This window comes from Podarcis erhardii (genome assembly GCF_964252035.2).
Source record: "Podarcis erhardii genome assembly, chromosome: 17".
In the NCBI taxonomy this organism is placed as follows: Eukaryota; Metazoa; Chordata; class Lepidosauria; order Squamata; family Lacertidae; genus Podarcis; species Podarcis erhardii.
In genome coordinates, this window is record NC_138515.1 from 19,652,819 (window position 1) to 19,672,973 (window position 20,155).

Sequence of the window (20,155 nt, forward strand, 5' to 3'; positions counted from 1 at the left end):
AACTGTGGTGCTTTATCAGTAAAACAGACAGCTCACACAAATTGAGCATCTCTGTACAGTGGTACCTCGGGTTAAGTACTTAATTCGTTCCGGAGGTCTGTTCTTAACCTGAAACTGTTCTTAACCTGAAGACCACTTTAGCTAATGGGTGCTCCTGCTGCCCTGTGCCGCTGGAGCATGATTTCTGTTCTCATCCTGAAGCAAAGTTCTTAACCTGAAGCACTATTTCTGGGTTAGCGGAGTCTGTAACCTGAAGCGTATGTAACCTGAAGCGTATGTAACCTGAGGTACCACTGTAGTGGGATAAAACTGTTCTGTTGTTCATTCAAGTGAATGTATGTGCTTGCAAGGAAGTGACAAGCCTGCAACTAACTTGCACGCAAGGCCTATTGCTGTATGTCCTTACAAAAAAGATCCCACATTCACTCAGCCAAGAAGAAAGACTGCTAAGGTCCTGCTATATAGTTAAGTGAGAGTTGCCAAACTGGTGCCTGTGTGCACCCACGAATACCTTCTATGGCACCCACAAAGTTTTCTGCAAGTGTCCTCTCAAAAATCTGCAATGCACAATGCACTCTTTGCTCTTCCTATTTGATTTGTTTACACTAATTCAATAGGCCCCTTAAACATGCTGACATATCTTTGGATGCCAGATCTGGACATCCACCATTCAGAATAGAGAAGAACAAAGGGCTTTTCTCCGTGAGTGAATGTGGTAGTGACTGATTTACCTTTTCCCCCCACTGATTTTTTTTTGGGGGGGGGGATTGGGGCAGGGAGGGAATGCTCACATCATTTTGTTTCCTGTCCCTTTTTCTGCTCTTTTTCAATACGGCAGCCATTTTGTTTTATGCCACATACCCCACAGCAACCATTTTGTGACTGGCTCTAGTGGCACTTCCTCAATATCCCAAGTGTGCCCAGAGGCCCAGAAACATTGGCAATGCCTGAAATAAAGCTCTCTGTTTCAGAATGAGCACAGAGTGGAACCTTGAGCAAGGTATAATGGGAGGAGGGAGAGAGAGAAAGAGTGCCTGTAAAGATTTTCTGGTTGTCTCCATTTGCCACAGGGGTAAGAGAGGCTGAAACAGCCTTGCTTAGAGTTAAGTGATCACCCACTTTCTTCACAGCATCCTACATATACAAGACCTATGCCTTTGCTTTGATTTACCTGTTCCATCATCTGAGATTCATCCATTAACAACTGACTATTAGGTGGAGCTGCACGGCAACACACCATTGTTACTTTGATGGGCAGGTCTTTTAAAATATTTACTACATCCTTGTGATTTTCTCCAAGCAAAGATATTCCATTTACCTGCCGACAGAAGACAAAATATTATACAGAAATATATATATATATTTAAAATGAAATTTGTAAGATGCACAGTGCACCAGAATGACACAAAACACAATGCCCTGCAAGAATTGCAGGCACAATGCAGAAAGCAGGTAACACAAATTCAAATGTCAGCTGGAAAGGGTTTCTGAAAGCCACATCCGTTTTTACTATTATCAACAATCCTTTGGGAACTTTTCATCCTCAAAATGCCACTGAATGAGGCAGGGCTTGCTCAAGAGTGCAGATCTGCACAACTTCCACTCATATGAGGTGGGTTTACACTGCAAAAAAAAATTACAGTGTATTGTGCACCATTACAAATTGATGCATACAATTAGCCAATGCAGGATTTATCCATACAATTTTCATGCAGGAATTTCATATGGTAAAGTATGTTAGTATCTATGAATACTGGAAATCCTCAGCAGAATCGCCTTTAAGGAAGGATCAGAAGTAAATCAGAAATTATTTCATACTTCTAGTAATTCATCTCCACTAAACAGCTTGCCGCATCGTCCAACTGGCCCTTCTGGCAAAACAGATCGGATGAAATGATGTCCCACTGTAGCTTCTAAGCTGATCCCCAGGCCACTGCTTTCACTAAACTTGTTCACGTGAGCTACCTAGAAAGAAGGAACACAATGGCTCTTCAGAACACTGGAGGATTAGTTGTTCTCAAAATTGCACTCGGACCCACGGACAAAAGGGACAGTAGATTTAAAAGCAGCAACCCTAACATTCTGCCACAGATGCTCTACTTTCTAAGCTACAAGCTCACTTCTTTCAGACATCATCCATGCCCATTGATTTCTCACATCAAGACAAGATGGAATCGCAATGTAAGCTGAAAGGGGGCAGCCAGCCGTAACGTCCCATTCTCCTTTGCAAAGGGGAACAGATGCTGGTGAGCTACAGCTGCCCCTGAGATGAAAGGCGGCCGGAGAAAGCCACAAATAAATGAAACAAATGCCACAATCAAAGGAATTGCACCTCCCGTTACACAAGAAGTCAGCTTCCATGGGTGCCACAGGGACAATGGGTAGCAAAATACAGTGCTCTAAAACGGAAGTGTTTCCGCGCAACGTAAAAAGCCCTGGATTCCAGATTTGGTACATGCTGCTGTCACCCTCTGGGAGCAGTCAAGCATGGACCAGATGCACACCTGGCAATATAATCCCCCCTGGCTTCCTAAATCCCAGGTGGAGGAACAGCTGTGCTAGTCAGTGATTGAGAACTGTAGCTCTGACTGTGACCCTGAATTATATTTAAAATACCGCCGCCACCCCAGAGTGCCATGTGTGCTCAGGCAACTGTATCGCTCCTTTGGACAATACAGAGCACAGGAAATGTACTACACCGTCCCTTGCTCATCAACCAGCCGTGAATGTACAGCAAAATAAATAGCTTAACTGACTAGTTAAGCATGAGACAAACACATAATTAAAAACGGAGAATCATCAACCAATGTAAGAGAATCGTGGGAGGGGGCAGAAATTAGACCAGTCCAAAAACAGGAAACAACACCATTTTAACCATCAGACAACTGGATTTTGTGTGAGGGGAGTGCTACAACATAAATGGCTTTGTTCTGCATCCTTTTGAACCATATCCGTGATGCCAGAGTGATCCAGTGGGTGAGCAGAACCGCATGAGAAAAGGTGGTCCTTTGAAAAGCCCTTCATTTGAAATAATAACTACATGCAAAGAAGCTTATAGAGCAAGGTTTTACTTCGAAGGCTGTGTTATGATGAGCACCATATGACGTAAGGGGGTGGATTGACTAACAAGCCACTATGTTTGAATCCCCAAAAAGCAGCAATATGGGTACAGTACTTTTGCTATAGCACTGCCCAGTGTGTAATAACATCAATAAGCAAATGCTGCCCAGAAAGTTGGGATGATGCTCTGTTGTCAGTTGTAATCATATGAGGATTGGACGCACTGCAAAAAGCAGTGCAACAGATCGCAAAAAAAGTGTTGTCCTGAATTTCAAAATGAAATGGCAAATCACTCATGTTTTACCGAGTTTCTTAGTTCACTTATATATAACTTGTAATCATGTCAATTAATTCTATAATGTAAATAACAATAATTAGTAAACTAAAAATAACTGGGTTTCATCTCCTACCTTTCCCCTTACTTCCAGAGCAGGTAAGAGCTACTTCATGTACACATACCATCCTTGCAAAAAAAAAACAATGGGAATGCAGTGGTAGCTTAGTTTAAGAACAACTTAGTTGATGAACAACTTGGATTAAGAACGCTGCAAACCCGGAAGTGGGTGTTTTGGTTTGTGAACTTTGCCTTGGAGTAAGAACATGTTCTGCTTCCTGTTGAGTGTGTTCCATTTGTAAATTGAGTCCCCCGCTGCTATGGGAAAGCACGCTTTGGTTTAAGAACAGACTTCCGGAACGGATTAAATTCGTAAACCAAGGTACCACTGTAAGGGCATAGCATCTGAAAGTGATCTGAAAATAAGGGTTGCTTCACTTCACTGTAGCTTAGTGGCCACCTCAAAATGAATGAAAGCAGACACTAATTCATTTCACTATATATAAATTTTTCAAGGCACACTTCAGGTACTCACTTCATGTTTGCATGGTATAGTTGTGGCAAACAACCACCATTTATGTACTTGGCATAGCTTGGTGTACCTACAGCATAATATAACATACCGTGAACTTATGAATCAGTCAAGTACCAAGTTTTCCTAAGGACTACAGCACTTTATGAACTGTTGTTTGCCCAGAACACATTTTATTTTCTCATCTAAAGCGTACATAACATGGCATTTTATGCTTATTTTTGAGATTTAATATTCTGAAAGACAAATACATAATGTTTACTTCCTTTGGAATTTTGCAAGGACAGCTCTTCCACCCATTCCACACACACACACACACACACTATAAACAGCAAACAAAAGTTTACCTACCACCACCTCATAATCTGCTCCCAAAAATGACTGCCATTTGTTCTGCAATGATATTTCTTCATCGGTGGAAGTTAGTTGAAAACCTAAAAGATGCAGTTTGGCAGTTAACTATAGAAGAAGAAAAATCCCGTGTGTTATTCTTAGCCTTATTTTTTATATACAGTAAATGAACTGTGACAAAACGTGTTGTGCATATCTATTTGCCAGTTTATTTAAAGGGGGGGGGAGAGAGAGAGAAAATGCCATTAATGCACACAACCTGTTAATGTAGAAAAATAAATGAAAATTTGAAATGGAAACTTCAATGTAACTCCCACAATGTAATTTTTTCTCAAATCAAAGTAGGTTGTACGAAAGCTCTCTGAAACTTTTGTTGCTGTTGCTGTCGCTTTACTGCATCTGTAGCAACTCTTAGCAAGTCACAAGGCGAACAGTTTATTGTGGGAGCACTTTTGTATCACTTTGTTTATAGATTGGACACTAAACTAAGTACCTTTTTAGCACTTACCCTAGCTATTCAGTTTGGAATTGCATCACCTTGAGGATCAGTTTTTTAAGCACTTATCCTGGCTATTCAGATGAGAGTTGTATTACTGCAAGGATTTTCTTTCATCTCCTCTCTTCCAAAGAATGCTAATTGTACTCGTCGAGCTTTCTGAATAATTAGGTTTCTCTCTGGCTACCCTCTAGTGCACTTTCTCCTCTCTGTGAACGCAGAAATTGCGTGCAGCTTCTGTATTCATCTGGCAGAACTGTTGTCTAAAATACTCCATTTTCCCCCATTCGCCATCGTATTAAATTCCTGTACTTTAAGAACCATAAGATAAAGAGATTTTTCTGGCTGTAATCAGTGCTTTTTTCCTTTCTTAAAAAAATGTTTAGTCTCTTTTTCCTACTCATATTGAAATACTGCCCCTCAATGAGGCCAAATGATAAATACTTGAGGTTCCCGGTCCCTATGGTTGTAATTTGTGGGCAATCATTTAATTTTATCCTGATTCTATTTTTAAGCTGTATTTTAATTAACTGTTTGATTGTGTTTTAATGTATTTGATATATGATGTTAGCTGCCCTGAGCCTGGTCTTGGCCGGGGAGGGTGGGGTATAAATAAAAAAATTACTTACTTACTTTACAAACTTAGATTCACAAAATGTTTAGGGATATGCATACCCCTGCATCCCCACAGAAAAAAAGCACTGGCCGTAATGTTCTCTATCAGTTCAAAATAAGAAGTGGTATCTTTAAAAAATACAGCACAAAACATTGATAGAGTGAGGTTTTGTTTTTCCCCAAAAACTCTTTATCAAAACAACATAATAAAAGGTCTTGGTTTTTCTTTTTAAAATGCAACTACCACTTAGCATTTATGCTATAACAGCAGGTATGTTGCTAGATACTGTTAAGTGACCAGTTTTACAAGAGCCAAAGCAACACCAGTTCCAGATTCAATATCTGGCACACAAGTTATAGTTATACAATTTCACAAACTTCTTTGGTGATATTAATATACTTAAAATTGGCTTGTCGTTGAGTGATTATAGGCAAATAAATAACCTTCTGCTTACAACAGAAATGTCCTAATATAAAACGCAGAGAGACAGCCAACATTCTCTCGATATGCACGAATGATTTGAGATTTTAGCACTCAAAAGTTTCAGAGGCTACTATTGAATTATGGTCCCTAGAGGGCAGTGGAAGAATGCAAGTTCATAAACATATGTGCACTTCTAATAGATTTAGCCCATGGAAAAAAATAAGAAATATGCTGCTGTAGTGTAGTACTACAACATGAAAGTTTCTTTCGCTCTTTTTTAAGATATATTTTATTAGATTTCCAGGAATTTCACATAAACGTTCCAATAAGAAATAGATTTTTATTTTATTTTTTTTACTTCCCATCCCATTTCCCATAGGGGATTTTTATTTCTCCTCCTTGCCACATCCTATCTTCTGTCTCTTATACCATAACAATAATTTGATAATCTCTCATTCCTTCTGTTGCTCATAGTTCAAATCCTGCTCACGAATTCATAATACTATATACAACATGAAGGTTTCTTCGGAAAGATGATAAGGGAAGTGAGGAAATGCTAAAAGAAATGTGTCAGGAAAGTAAACCTGAATGACTCGAAAGAGTTTACATCAAGGCTAAAGAAATATAGGAGAATGCGCAGTACACAGCCAGTGCCACGAAAAAGTGCGAACATTGCAATATTTAACTATGACATGAATATGAAATGATCTCCACAAATGTGATCATTTAATAATGGAAATCAAACCAGCACAACTTATAACCTATCACGCCAAAATATGGTTTACCAGGTATATAGTGTATAGCAGGAAACCAAATGTATGGCAACACCCGCACCCATTTCTGCAATCCAAAGCAGATAGTAAAACCAAGAGATCTGCAGGGCCTTTGGTGGGCTGCTATGCATTCAAGTTTCCACATCAGAAATAGTGCATACCTATGTTAAAGCAAAGACATGCTCTACCATGACCACCCACAGATGTGTGAATACTTCATGGGATACAAAATGGCTCTATTAAAAATCAGTGGGCATTTTGCCACCAGATTGTGTGTGTGTGTGTCTGTGTCTGTGTGTACTCTCCAGATTGCATGTTTTAAAAGCTACATCATTCAAAATGACTTATGAGTTGAAAGTGTAGAAAGCTGTTGCTAGTATAAAACAAGGGTGCTTTTAAAAAGCATTTATATATATATATAACCAATTGTGAGACTCAGAACGAATGTTTTAGTGAAACTTTCTAAGAGACCGTTAGTCATGTAGCACTGACAAGAAAGAACATGTGTTAGAAGACAAATATTTAGAGAGAACATGAAAGGCTGTGTCTGAAGCCACTCAACTCAAATACTATTAGAAAATACAGAAATGAAAAAAATGCAGATAAAAACAGCTTTTGCTATTATTGTAGAAAGCAATGTTAAACACAGAGATTAGGCCATCACAGATAGGAAGTTAGAAAGTTCCCAAAGAGCAAAATAGAAAAAGCGGAGATTACATTGAAGAAGTTAGGATAAAGCACCGACCCATATTAATGTTTTGGAAACTTGCTTCTGTGAATAAAAGTTCTATGGAAACATAACCTCTGAAGGATATTATGTATGGTGCTTATTTCAGTTAAAAAAACAACAACATGTTATAAAGGTAAATTCTAGAAACAGCTCCAGATTTTGTCTGTTGTTCTTTCCAGTGAAGTTTTCACAGATTTTTAAGGCAGAGGATGCAAACACACACACACACACACACACACACACACACACACACAAATTAAGGCAAAAGCTGAGATATGCATGCCAGTGTGTTTCCAGTGCGGGGGGGGGGATTTTATTATAAATCTCAATTCGGACCTGATTGTTCTGGACCAACGTCTTCTCCAGTGTGAATCACACTGGTACTGCATGACAATGTTGGAGGCTCCTGCTCTGCTTCACAGCTTTCTGGAAAAGAAGAATAATATTCTGAGCAGCTTCTGTGCACCCCGTTGTTCTGTGATGTGCAATTAATACGTTCTCCTGCTTTCATTTTTTGTTATCCAGCTTCATGTAAGAGCTCCCTCCTGGACCAAATATAGGGTGTGTTTTTCAAACAAGAAATTGTGTTTGTAGAGGTGTATAATAATGAAAGTAGCTTTTTATTTTTTTAAAAAAAAATATATTAACGTACTGCATTATCACTGTAGAGTTTTATACATGAAGAACAACTCCCCATAATAATCTAAACATTAAATCTTTCTGCCATGAAGAAAAAAATGTATGCTATCAAAATAATTCATACTACTGGCCTTTTTTTTTCTTATTCCTTTGTTTCAGATAAAGGGGAAAGAACATAGAACTCCGAGGTTTCTAATAATCACTCTACCTATAAACGTTTGCCAAATCACTGGAAACAATAAATCTGTTCTTCCACTGTTTCTTTAACCACTAGACTGCTGTTAAATACTGCGGATACATAAAGTTGGCAAATACTCTTCTTGTTGTATATTCAATCTATGTCATCCAAAGAGAGGGGAGTAAGTGGAGGTTACAGGTGGGAACAGTTTTGCCTGTGCATTATTTATTCTACAATGGGAAGAATCCTTCCTGCAATTGCCTTGACCATGCTTTGAAAGACAGAGATTCAAGTCCCAATCAGAATATTTAAAAGGCTGCTAGTAAGCATAACTCAAATAAGTCCTCTGACGGCCAATTTCTCACATTAATACAGTGGTGCCCCGCAAGACGAATGCCTCGCTAAACGAAAAACCCGCAAGACGAAAGGGTTTTCCGATTTTTTAGCGGCTTCGCAAGACGAATTTCCCTATGGGCTTGCTTTGCAAGACGAAAGCCCATAGGGAAATCTCCGGGGACAGCGGGGAAGCGCAGGGCGCCTTCTCCTCTGTTCCCAGACCTGTCCTGAAGGCTTGCGGTGGGAGGTCCGGGAACAGAGGAGAAGGTGCGCAGCGCCTCTCCTCTGTTCCCGGGGCTTGCGGTGGGAGGAGGGTTTTTCCTCCCCACCGCCAACATTCAGAAGGCTGTTCTGAAGGCTGGCGGTGGGAAGAAAAGCCCTTCTCCCCCGCCAGCCTTCAGAAGAGTTCCCCGCAGGGCTCTCCAAGCTGCGGATAGCAGCCTGCTGCCTCTATCCGCAGCTTGGAGAGCCCTGCGGGGAAGTCCTGCAGGGCTCCCCAAGCTGCAGATGTCTGCCCCGCGCGAGGGGCGCTCTGCTTCAGAGCGTCCCTCGCACCGGGCAGCAGGCTGCTATCCGCAGCCTAGGCAGCCCTGCAGTAACTCTTCTGAAGGCTGGCGGCGGGAGAAGGGCTTTTCTTCCCACCGCCAGCCTTCAGAAGGCTGTTCTGAAGGCTGGCGGTGGGGAGAAAAGTCCTTCTCCACCCCCCCCCGCCAGCCTTCAGAAGAGGTCTGGGGACAGACTGTCCCTGGACCTGGTCTGAAGGCGGTCTCCCTAGGAACGCATTAATTGATTTTCAATGCATTCCTATGGGAAACCGTGCTTCGCAAGACGAAAAACTCGCAAGAAGAAAAAACTTGTGGAACGAATTAATTTCATCTTGCGAGGCACCACTGTATGTGCACTGGGCAGCAATTCCGTGCCCACTAACTAGGAAGTAAATATCTCTGAACTAAACAGGCCTTGCTTCTAAGTAAACATCTGTAAGACATGTATAAGATTGCATTCTTAATATTTTTATTAGTTTCACTGAAAATTATAAATCTTGCAGTTGCATTATCCATCAATAATGGTTTATTCTTAATGGGAAAAAAAATGATCCGTAAGTTTATCTCTCTCACCCCAGCTTTATGGTGAATATGTCTTCTTAATTTGCGTGTCGAGGTCCCCAGGGCCACCCCAATAACTCACACATCACACAGAAATTTTTGTTTAAGTTTTTTGGCATAATTTTGGCCACAGCTTTATTACAATACAAAAATGTGAGTGGTTGCTTAGGCATTGGTTGCGACTATCTGCCCCCCCCCCCCCCCCGTGGGGGCAGACTGACATTCCGCACGCCTGCGATAGTCAGAAAAGGGGAATACACTTGGGGGTAGCGACGGAGCAGGGATCCTGCCCTCAGCCCTCCCCAAATGCAACCAGGGGCTCTTGCGTGGCCTGAGCCCCTTGACAGGGTGGACAAAAGCAATAGTGAGCCCCTGTATTCCTTTAACGAAATCCCTTGCAGCAGCAGCATTAGAGGGGCAGGCACAGCCAATCCATGCCCCTCAACCAACTAAACCATAAACCAATGCCTAAACGCAACCTTACAAGTTGTGACGATTTGCTACACAGTAGGCAAAAACCAAATGGCCCCAGCCAATCAGCCAGATGGACAAAATTCCTACCGGGACCCTGCCCCAAGAGCAGACGATCCCATGACAGGCATAGCAAGGTCAAAGCGAACAACCCTAAATATAGGGAGGGGGGACGAGCAATCCGATGCACGGGGCGAAAAGAGGAAGCTCTACGCCTCGTGCAGGGAGTTTTAGCATTTCTGGCTGTCAATCAACAAATGGCAACATTAACTTCTTCCCAACAACAAGGGAAGCACAATCACAACAGTGGCCAACGATCAATTAGCCCACCCCACAACTTTGGAGTGTCCTGTCAGCCCCCACTGCAACACGTGCTCTCCATGAAGGAGAACACGCTTTGTCTGAACCTGGTGATATGTAACATACTGCAGAAATTATCAGAAACTCAGTACAGGGCTTTTTAGCTCTTAGAAGTTATCTCATGGAGTTAAAGCCAGAAGGAAAAAGTCACCACACGAATGCTACAAGAAATTCTTACTTTACGGCGATATTATCAAAATTAAAGTTACTTATTTGTTTTCAGATATTTCTTAAGCACCCTTCACCAAAAGATTGCAGGGCAGTTTACAGAAGTGTGGGTAAACACAAACCAGGGAAATACAATTCAAAACCAATGATTATAACAAAATAAAAACCTGAAAATCTACAAACACAATAATTAACACAATTCCAAAAATCTACACTCTAAAATAGGAAGATATCCAGAGTCTGGGCACCACCACAAAAATGGTCTTCTCCTTCGCAGAAGCAGTGTTCCTCTACTAAGGAAGGTACTTGGAGACAGGCTTCTCCAGAGGATTTTTAAGACATGGAAAGGCTGATGTCTTAATGCCTCAGAGAGTCTGATTAGAATCCAACAACATATTTCCATGCAACACCTTGTCAATGTCACATTGCAGCATTTTTAAGCCTTCTAGGATGAAGCATATTGAGCTTCATAGACCCTATATAACCACAACGGGTTTACTTATGTTTTTTGTGGGAGGTAAAACTTGGAGACTCAGGCAGAAGTTGAACAAACAGCAACAAAGTTGGTAAAACAAATTATTTGTGAAGCAATAAAGTTATTTCAGGAAACAGTCAACTATTTAATAATTACCAGTATACTAAAACCAGTGGATGTTACAGGCTTCTAACAAGGTAGCAAACACACAGCTTCTTTTAAACTTCAGTTGCTTGTTTTCAGTTAGATGTTACAGGTTTCTAGACTAATTAGTAAATGCTTGGCTTATTTCCAGCTATTTCACTTCAGTTCCTTAACTTAGTTGTACCATAGGTGTTACAGCTTAATACTTTGGTTCTTAAGCAAGGTGGTACCTTCTGTCAGATTCCCAACCTTCTATCAATCATACTCCTGAGATACTTCTAGCATTATAACAGACCCAGGGGATCACCACGTCCTTCTTAAATATTTATTGAATATCTCTCCCCTTCTGACTGAAACAAGACCAAAGTATATCACCCTCACAGCTTCTACTTCTACTTCTTCAAACTCAGCCCTCCAGTTAACTCTTGTCTGAATACTCTCCCAAGCCACTTTCTATCTAAACTGAGAGACTCCTTTCTATAGCTGTAAATTTTCTCCTCAGAATGGATCTGACACGCTGACTAGGGCTGGGTGATATATCAATACATTGTCCAAAACCGGTTTGAAGTTCATATCGTGATATAGGTTTCATAATTTTTGACCTGGCAATATATTGGAGATCATGGTGTATGTGTGTGTTTTATGCAAAAACCACAATGTGGGAAAAACCATGAAGCCAATCAGTGCCTCTACATAGCTCCATCCTTCTTTCAGACCTCATGATATATTGGGAGATCACAATGTTTAACTGGTGAGATATCATGATGTCAAAAACCAGATATCGCCCAGCCCTAACACAGACCAGAAGCAACTCTCAAGTCTCTCCTTTCTCTCTTCCTCCTGCTCTCTCTTAAACCATCTCCCTATCCCAGCACTCTCTCTGAAATAGCTCCTTTTATCTGCCCTCCCAAAGTGCTGGCTCCACCCCTCTCTGGTTGGCTGTCTTAGTAGCCAATCAGAGAGAGGCTGCAGCCCTCTGGTGGAATTCTAAGGCACTGCACCACCAGCTCAGCTGTTTGTCACATATACAGTACAGTTGTTTTACTTGTGAAGTAGTGGAGAAAGTGTTTTAACTTATCAAGTTCCCTATATTGTCGGCCAATCAATCCATTTGGTCTATTTTGACTGATGGCAACTTTCCAAGATCACAGACAGTGGTGCTATCCATCCATCTAACATAACAAAAACACCACTATATTCTCCTTCAACACTAAGAATAATCTCCAATATCCCATTGTTCTATCCATATCTTTGCTGACTCTCTTAAACAGGGAGCTTCCTGCTGACACTTTATTTAGCTCTGAAATTCCAGGAGGAAAGCTTTATAAAAGCTATGGATGAGAACACAAATCCCTTACATGAGAAAGCCCTATATGATTTAAAAAAAAAAAAAAATGAAATGCAGACTCTAAGGGCAAATTTAACCCATTTTCCCCAGTTTTATAAGCTGTAGAAAGAGAAATAAAATCCAACTCATTTGAAGCAAAGCCATTCTTAATTACCTTTGCCTGTGCCAACATCCATCGTTTGGAAAATTAAATCCTTTTCAACAGCACCACTGAAGTCCTCATGGGGTTGAATGTGATTTCCTTGCTTAAGGCCTCTTCTGACCAACGTGAGTCCAACTGTTTGGCCAGTATGCCGCAGAACCTCCACTGCTTGCTGGTTGGTAAAACCCTGAAGATTTGTTCCATCCACCTGAATGATTAAATGTGTTTTAATTTCCAGCAGGCCACTATAAAGAAGATAAACGTGCAAGAAGTGTGTAATTCAAAATGAGCCAAATCTCATCTTAGCCACTTGCAAAATGTCATATCTTATTTTGGTCTCCAGCCACTTTTATCTATTACTGCTTTGTTGTCTCCGAATATGAGCATCCCAGAAAACCACATTCAGATTCATTCAGCTTTCAGTGTTTAGATTTATACAAAGCCACTGTGAAAGAAAAGGAATGGGTTTATGTAGCTTTGTAATATCATAACCAAATAGTCACTTTCCTTCTTGGTTACTACTGCTGAGTAACAGTCTGGTGTTATAAGTGTTCACATGATAACCAACTACAGCACTTTGATTTATTCGTGTCATCAGTGACAGCTGGGATGACCAAATGATTGATACAAGAAAAACTGGAAGAACAGAGCAATTGTGTTTTCTCTCTGTATGGGTACAGATAATGTGATTGCATTAATAACCATGTTTCCAAGTGCAGATCAATGAAAGCAGGCATGCAAAAACCTGTCTTTGGAACAGACACCTGCATTTGATGATGGAGCTATTACAAACAGGCCCGTGTGAATTATCCATTCCAGTTTCTTTTATGAGTCTATTCATAGCAGCTTCAAACACTGAATCTAATCAGCCTTCTGCTGGACACATGTCTCCACACCAAGGAGATGGCCCAATCCTATGGCGGGCTATTCAATGTTTAGCATAAGGTGTATTTTCTGTTAGACAAAAGGTATGTAAGGTTCTAAATAAATCAATCGTTTTTGGTCAACTGTACCATGGGGTGGGACGGGGATCATAAAAGTAAGGGTAATAAAAGCAAGTATCCAGTAAAATCACTCCTCTATGATTACTTACTGCTATAATTTGGTCTCCAACGTGGATTCTACCATCGTGTTCAACTGCACTGCCTTTTGTGATACTCTTTACAAAAATACCAGAAGGTTCTGTGGTTGAAGAGGGAAAAAACCTCATGCAATTAAAACTACTTTTCAGCTTTTGCTGCATCAGCACCTATGACCCGAGTCCAAAATCCAAGACACAGCACAGAGACATTTCACTGTTCTCTATCATACCAAAAAACACCCAAGCCCTTAAACCTAGTACTATGATGTAAGTCCAAAGTCTCATTGAAGACGTTTTCCCCTATGGGTTGTACAATGCATTACAGGATAAAAACTTACATTTTAATGCGTAGATGCATACAAGGAGGCAGCCCCAGTTAAATGGCTGCTTCTTTGAACATGCACAGCCTCCTATATACATATAATTGTAAGGCTGTCATCATGCTGCAGTTCACATGGCCACCAACAGGCAGTCATGCAACTGCAGAGCAACAACAGACCGTCAGGCAAGCAAGCAAGGGAGCAGCTGGTAGCCCAGGTGAGCTATTTAAAGGAGAGTGGGAGGTGCTTTAGAGAGTGGTTAAGCAAGCTGCTCTTTAGTGTGTCTAACCCTATCCAGCAGTGGGGAGGTCCCTGGTCACCTTGGATGCTTGTAATGGTCTGGCTACCTTCCCCTTCAGCTACTGGTATTTTAGTGGTACCTGAAGATGGTGCTTTTGCAGTCCCGCTTGGCCCACCGTTAAGGAGCCTAAAAATTGGTTAAAATAGCCTGAGCCCTGACCATAATGATTGTCAGTAGCTCTCCAGGGTTTCAGTGAGAAGTCCTTTCCACCCATACCTGGAGATACCAGGGATTGAACTCTAAGACCTCTTGTGTTCAAATCATGGCGTCTGCCACCAAGCTATAGCCCTCCACAGATCTGGTCTTAATATTACCTGAGGTTTTGTCTCCAATGTAACCAGCAATAGTTATTCCTAATCCTTGGATGTTTTTTGTGAGTTCCACATCAAACATATTTCCATTAGCATCATTTTCAACTTGTGTCTCTTCATCTCTCTTAGAAAAAAGAAAACAAAAAAATAATAATGAAAGAATGTCCCATAAGGGACAAAAATTTTGGTACGTATTTTCCAAACCAATTCAGGTGCAAAAATTGCAAATAGATAGCATGGAACTGGAATGATAGTTGTACAGATGGCAACCCTCCAAAATAACTGCTGAAAATGCTAGTTTTACTTGTCTTCAAAGTACCTATTTATACAGTTCAATCCAGCTATACTGATGTACTATTCTGATTTACAGATTTATGATGTATTCTGCACTTGTTTTATTGATGTTATTTTATTGTTGATTTTATGCTGTTCACCTCCCTTACATTTGTTAAAATGTTGTCCGTGAAGAAATGTTTGCAAATAAGTAAGATAACAAAAATAAACAAAATGTTTTGCTGTTTGGAGCTCCATGAAGTGTTTTGCAGTTTTGAGGTCCTTCAAGATTTAGTTCCACAGATATTACTATCATGCAAGAGAAGTAAACTAAAGGTCAGGGTAAATATTATTATTACTGAAATGTTTCAAAATAAAAGATACACACACAAATATTAAAATTGAAATAACAAGAGGATATGTGATTTAGGCAAATAAAACAACAACTTGGTCCTGAAACTTTCAATTCAGGAGCTAACACTTAAAGACAAAAGGGTTGTATTCAATGTTGTGCTAAGCTTGGGTCCCGTCAGTCCAAAAAATTAACAAGAATGCAGCAGGACTGCTAACCCTCTCTTTCACCCCCCATGTGCCCCCTAAAATCTATTGAAGGGGTTCCCATATCCCTCTGGAGCAGATTTAAGAAGAAGAGGAACTCCTTGTGCTGGTAGAGATTAGAATACAAGTTAGAATATGACCAAATTGTTTTACTGAAAATACAGTAGACAAACAAATATTCAACAGAGTAGCTTTAAGTGAAAGTGGTGAGTAGAAGTGTTTGAGTTTTTGCTTACTGCTGGTTTCATATCTGATTTTAACATCGCTGCCATTTGTATTTCCATTGTGCAATTCACTTTTAGACACCTGAGTGCAAAATATGCCAGCAACAACAATAATGATAGCTGTCAGGGAACTGCCATCAGCTCAGAGGTGAGAGGTGGAAGGGGAGCTGGGTTACAGGGAGCCTCCAAAGATCGTGAGAAGCAGCACTTCCTCCGTGGAGGAGGGAAGCCCCGCCTCTAGTGGGGAAGAGATGCAGGGCTCAGAAGATGCAAGAGAGAGCCAAGACACCGTGCATGAGCAAAGCGGGGGGGAGGCAGGTCCCCCTTTACCCACGCTCTCTCTGCACAGTAGGTTTACACGCAGAGAGGGGAGGCGTCGGATGGGGGTCAAGAAACTACTCTGCTGGGGAAAGTTTAAGGACCGCCCACTCTCAGATTCTGCTAGTGACTGAGCAAGACATGGAAGTGAGAAGTTCTGCACTGTAAATGTTTTTGCATCAATAATAAAGCCTTTTGAAAAGACCAGTGGGGATCTTGCCTGTTCGCTCTCGAGCAACCACACCAGTAGGCATAACAATAGCCATAATTCCTGATACTATGAAAGTCAACAGGAAACAGAGCTAAGGTTCGCCTATAACATATGGGTTGAACCCAATAATATCCAGAGACCTTCAAAACAGATTTGGTGGGGTGGGGTGCTATAGATAGAGAACAGGAAGGTCCTGTTGCACAAGCAGAACTCTACTTGTTTACACCCAGTGTGGTACAATGGATCTGCTAAAAATATCCTCCTTTACTAATAATGATACCTAAATGATGAACCATGATTTAATAGTGTATTATACAGAAACCTTGCAGGTGACTTACGGGTAACATACTATGTGTGCTAGAGTAAGGGGAACACAAAGGATTCTAGGGGCAGGGAGAGGGGAAGGTCACTGAGTAAAACTGAACAAATGCAAATTCTACTTGGCAAAGTAAAAACAACTTAGGAACTGGGGCATGTAACAATTAATAGCAGCTTTTTTGTGATGATTTCAGGGAGAGACGATAGGCAAAGCTACCGTGCTGCCTACTCTTTGTCCCTAAAAATAGCTATTAGTATAAATTCAACTAACTATTAAGGGAAAGAAAGGCTTCTTTATAAACTAAAAGACTGTTTCCCAACCTTACGAATATGATGAGAAGCAATGGTTCAAATAATCTTTCAGGAATTCTTCCTGAAAACTGCAGGGGGAGAAAGTGCGATGAAAAACTGTGAGGTCACTGGAACAAGCCATGCCTCCAGGCAGAAAGGTTTGAGTTTGATCCCTTCTTTATTTCCTTTATTTATTTCAGTATACAATTGTGGCAGTCACAGTTCCACCGAGTAGCACCTCATTCTGCTGAATAAAATCAGCTCATCTGATGCATCAAGTTCGACAGCTGTCAGATTATCTGTACAGGGTGCTGAGACACTCTACATGTTACTGTAGATTTTTTTTCTTTCTTAAGATGCAGAAAAAATGTGTGCATTGTTTTGCTGCATGGTATTTCTTTGTTTTCGCACACCCAATGCCTCAGATTGCCTCTCCCATTTCTCCCATTACTAACCGCAATCTTGCTTGGCATCCCTTTGGAACGTTAAGCGAAGGACTCGTTTGTGAGTCAGGGAGAACGCAGAGGGTTTCGGGGTGGGGGAATTAAGGAAGCCTTTCAGAGAGCAAAGAAAGAGAGCCAGAACAGCAAAACAGAGAAGTGAAGGGTATACAGCATGCAATGAAGGTGGCAGCTGGCTAGTTGGCACACGGCTAGCAGCAGCTGAAGTTGTAGCAGCTGACCTAGGTGAAGAGCTGCAGCTGTGTGCCGGCTGGCACAGAAAGGAAAAGGCTGGTGGTTGCTGGGGGTGATGAGGTGGGTGGGGGAGGCAGGAGGAAGAGAGGCATATTGGGAGAAACTGTTTTAATAATCCAGCTGGACTGAAAGGGCTGCCACAGAGTAAGTGGGAGGTGTTGCAAAACACTGATTGCTCAGCTGTTGTTGAAGCATCGTTCAAGTGGCACATTGAGGTTAGTGGGTTAGAAATTATTTGCATGTTTTTATGTCTGGCTCCTCAGAGTTCCCAGTGCACAGATGCACTACTGACTACCGTGAGGGATTGATTGATTTATTTTAAAGTATGTTGATAAGTACACTCTATTTATATGCCTTTGGATTAAGAAAATAGTGAGCCATGAACTCTAAATAATGAACCACCACTGAAGTCTCTATTGCCGGTGCAGCTTCTTAAATTGACCTTGCCAAATCATTACCTGGTTATCCATCATAAAGGTTTGTACTGGTGTTCCTGGAGGAACTGCTGGTGGTGTGGGCTCCTCGAGTGGGCCTCTGGCTATAACCAACTTCACTCTGTTTCCACACTGCCTCAAGACTTGAGCCACCTGCTCACTGCTCATTCCAGCCAGCTCTGTATCACCAATTTTCAATATGTGATCTCCACTGCACAGGCTACCATGCTAGATGAGGGAAAGAACAATTACTTTACTGGCAAAATATATAGAGAGAGATAGAGAGAGCACACATGCACCCCAACAAGAAATTACTATAATAATTATAGTAATTTATTATTTATACCCCACCCATCTGGCTGAGTTTCCCCAGCCACTCTGGGCAGCTCCCAAACGAGTATTAAAAACAATACAGCATTAACAGTACTAGTAGTGCAACAATAATGATATAGGGGAATTCAAAAAACTTGTTTATACTCTAATGTATAATCTATTGTTGCAGCAGTAAAATAATGAACAAATGTAAAAGTGATGCCAAGATGTCTAGTGTTTATATTTCAAAAAGTAAGCATAATACACTATTGCAATATACAGCCTTTTGCAACCCTCTGTGCCACATCCCATACTGTTCCAGGGGTTCTTCCAACTCTTAAGAGCAGCTTTTGGGGGGGGGGTGGGATTGCAATGAGAAGAGAGTAGTGAAAATTGGGAGCATCTTTTGCACCTAGCACTGCTTGGTAGGGTTTTAGTAAAAAGAAATGAAGTGGGATTTAGCACAAACAACAACAACAAACCACAGTTTAGCATGTTGTCTAAACCATAAACTGTGGCAAATATCAGCTAGGATTTGTTTAAACAAGCCAGCTTCTTAGCCCGTGGTTTTAAGATGCTTCTGGCAAACAAACCTTCATGTTTGGCCATGGAGGAGGCAGCTGTAGAAGCACTCTCCCTTCTCATGGTTTCTGGTAGATGGCAGCCCAGCTGGAAGAAGAATAGGAGGAAACCTCCAGAGAGCTTGCCAGTCAGCGGGGTGAAGCGGGAAGGAGAGAGAGAGAAGCTGAGGCTAGAGTGGACCATCCCTTTTCTCTCTCCATCTCTGGCGGCAACTTCAGCTGGGGGAGTCATAATTTTGCAACAGAATCTGTGCCTGCTGGATCTCAGCAGTGCTGTTCTTGGATGGGCGGTGGCACTGAGCACAGCTCTAACCACTTCCTTCTTCCCTTTTGATATGTGCTTATATTGTTGCTGTTTTTGGGGGTGGGGCAGTTCTTAATTAATGAAGCAGTTTTCCCACACAAAAATGTTAATCCCCTCATTTTACTTCAAGAAAATAAAAGACAGGTACCAATTACAGCCATACCTCAGAAGCCAAACGGAATACATTTTGGAAGTCCGTTTGACTTCCAAAACATTCAGAAACCAAAGCTTCCAAAAATAGTTCACAAACCAGAACACTCACTTCCGGGTTTGTGGTGTTCGGGAGCCAAAACGTTCCGAGAACTAAGCTGTTAAAAAACCAAGGTACAATGGTAGATAACATAATTATAAACTGTAATTCTATATTGTTCTGTGCTATAAACAAGAACATAGTTTGTGTACCTGATCAGCTATTCCTCCTGGAAGGATGGTTTTCACTATCACTCCAGTTGATTTTCCACCCACTATCCCAAATCCCAGACCCGATCCATCATTCACCAGCTCAATGGTCTCCACATGCTGCCAGTGAACCTGCAAATATCAATATTGAAAGTTAATTTCAACAACAACAACAACAACAACAACAACAACAACAACAACAACAACAACAACAACAACAACAAAGGACAAGCATTTGTCTTGTTTCTAGTGTAAGAGAGCACAGAAATGCAAACATGCTAAATATTGGCTGCATCCTCACTCTAGAAATCTTCCTATCAGTAATCACTATGCAGCGTTGTTCATTCTGAGCGTATTCAATGGCAAATCAACAGTGTTTACCGTCTCAATGAATTAGCTCAAAATGGGACCAGGAATCAAAATTAAAGCTTGTAGCTGAGAATGCATGTTCTTTTCTATGTAGGTATAGAAAAAGGAATTGAGACCCACTGCTCTGAAGCAGTCAATATAACAGAAAGATATAAAATTATGCATGCCATGGG

General features: G+C 41.2%; 1 protein-coding gene across 16 annotated transcripts in view; it reads right to left on the bottom strand.

Annotated features, from left to right (window-relative positions):
• Nucleotides 1-20,155, bottom strand: part of MPDZ (multiple PDZ domain crumbs cell polarity complex component) — a 107,130-nt gene that overhangs the window by 63,731 nt on the left and 23,244 nt on the right. For all 16 annotated transcript variants that reach the window (XM_081844712.1, XM_081844715.1, XM_081844716.1 and 13 more), the window contains 9 exons: nt 19,617-19,745; nt 18,042-18,245; nt 14,699-14,819; nt 13,776-13,864; nt 12,695-12,890; nt 7,652-7,741; nt 4,274-4,360; nt 1,819-1,961; nt 1,172-1,318 (listed from right to left, as the gene is read on the bottom strand). In XM_081844712.1, the coding sequence (XP_081700838.1) occupies nt 1,172-1,318; nt 1,819-1,961; nt 4,274-4,360; nt 7,652-7,741; nt 12,695-12,890; nt 13,776-13,864; nt 14,699-14,819; nt 18,042-18,245; nt 19,617-19,745 (1,206 nt within the window). The remainder of the gene's footprint in view (nt 1-1,171; nt 1,319-1,818; nt 1,962-4,273; nt 4,361-7,651; nt 7,742-12,694; nt 12,891-13,775; nt 13,865-14,698; nt 14,820-18,041; nt 18,246-19,616; nt 19,746-20,155) is intronic.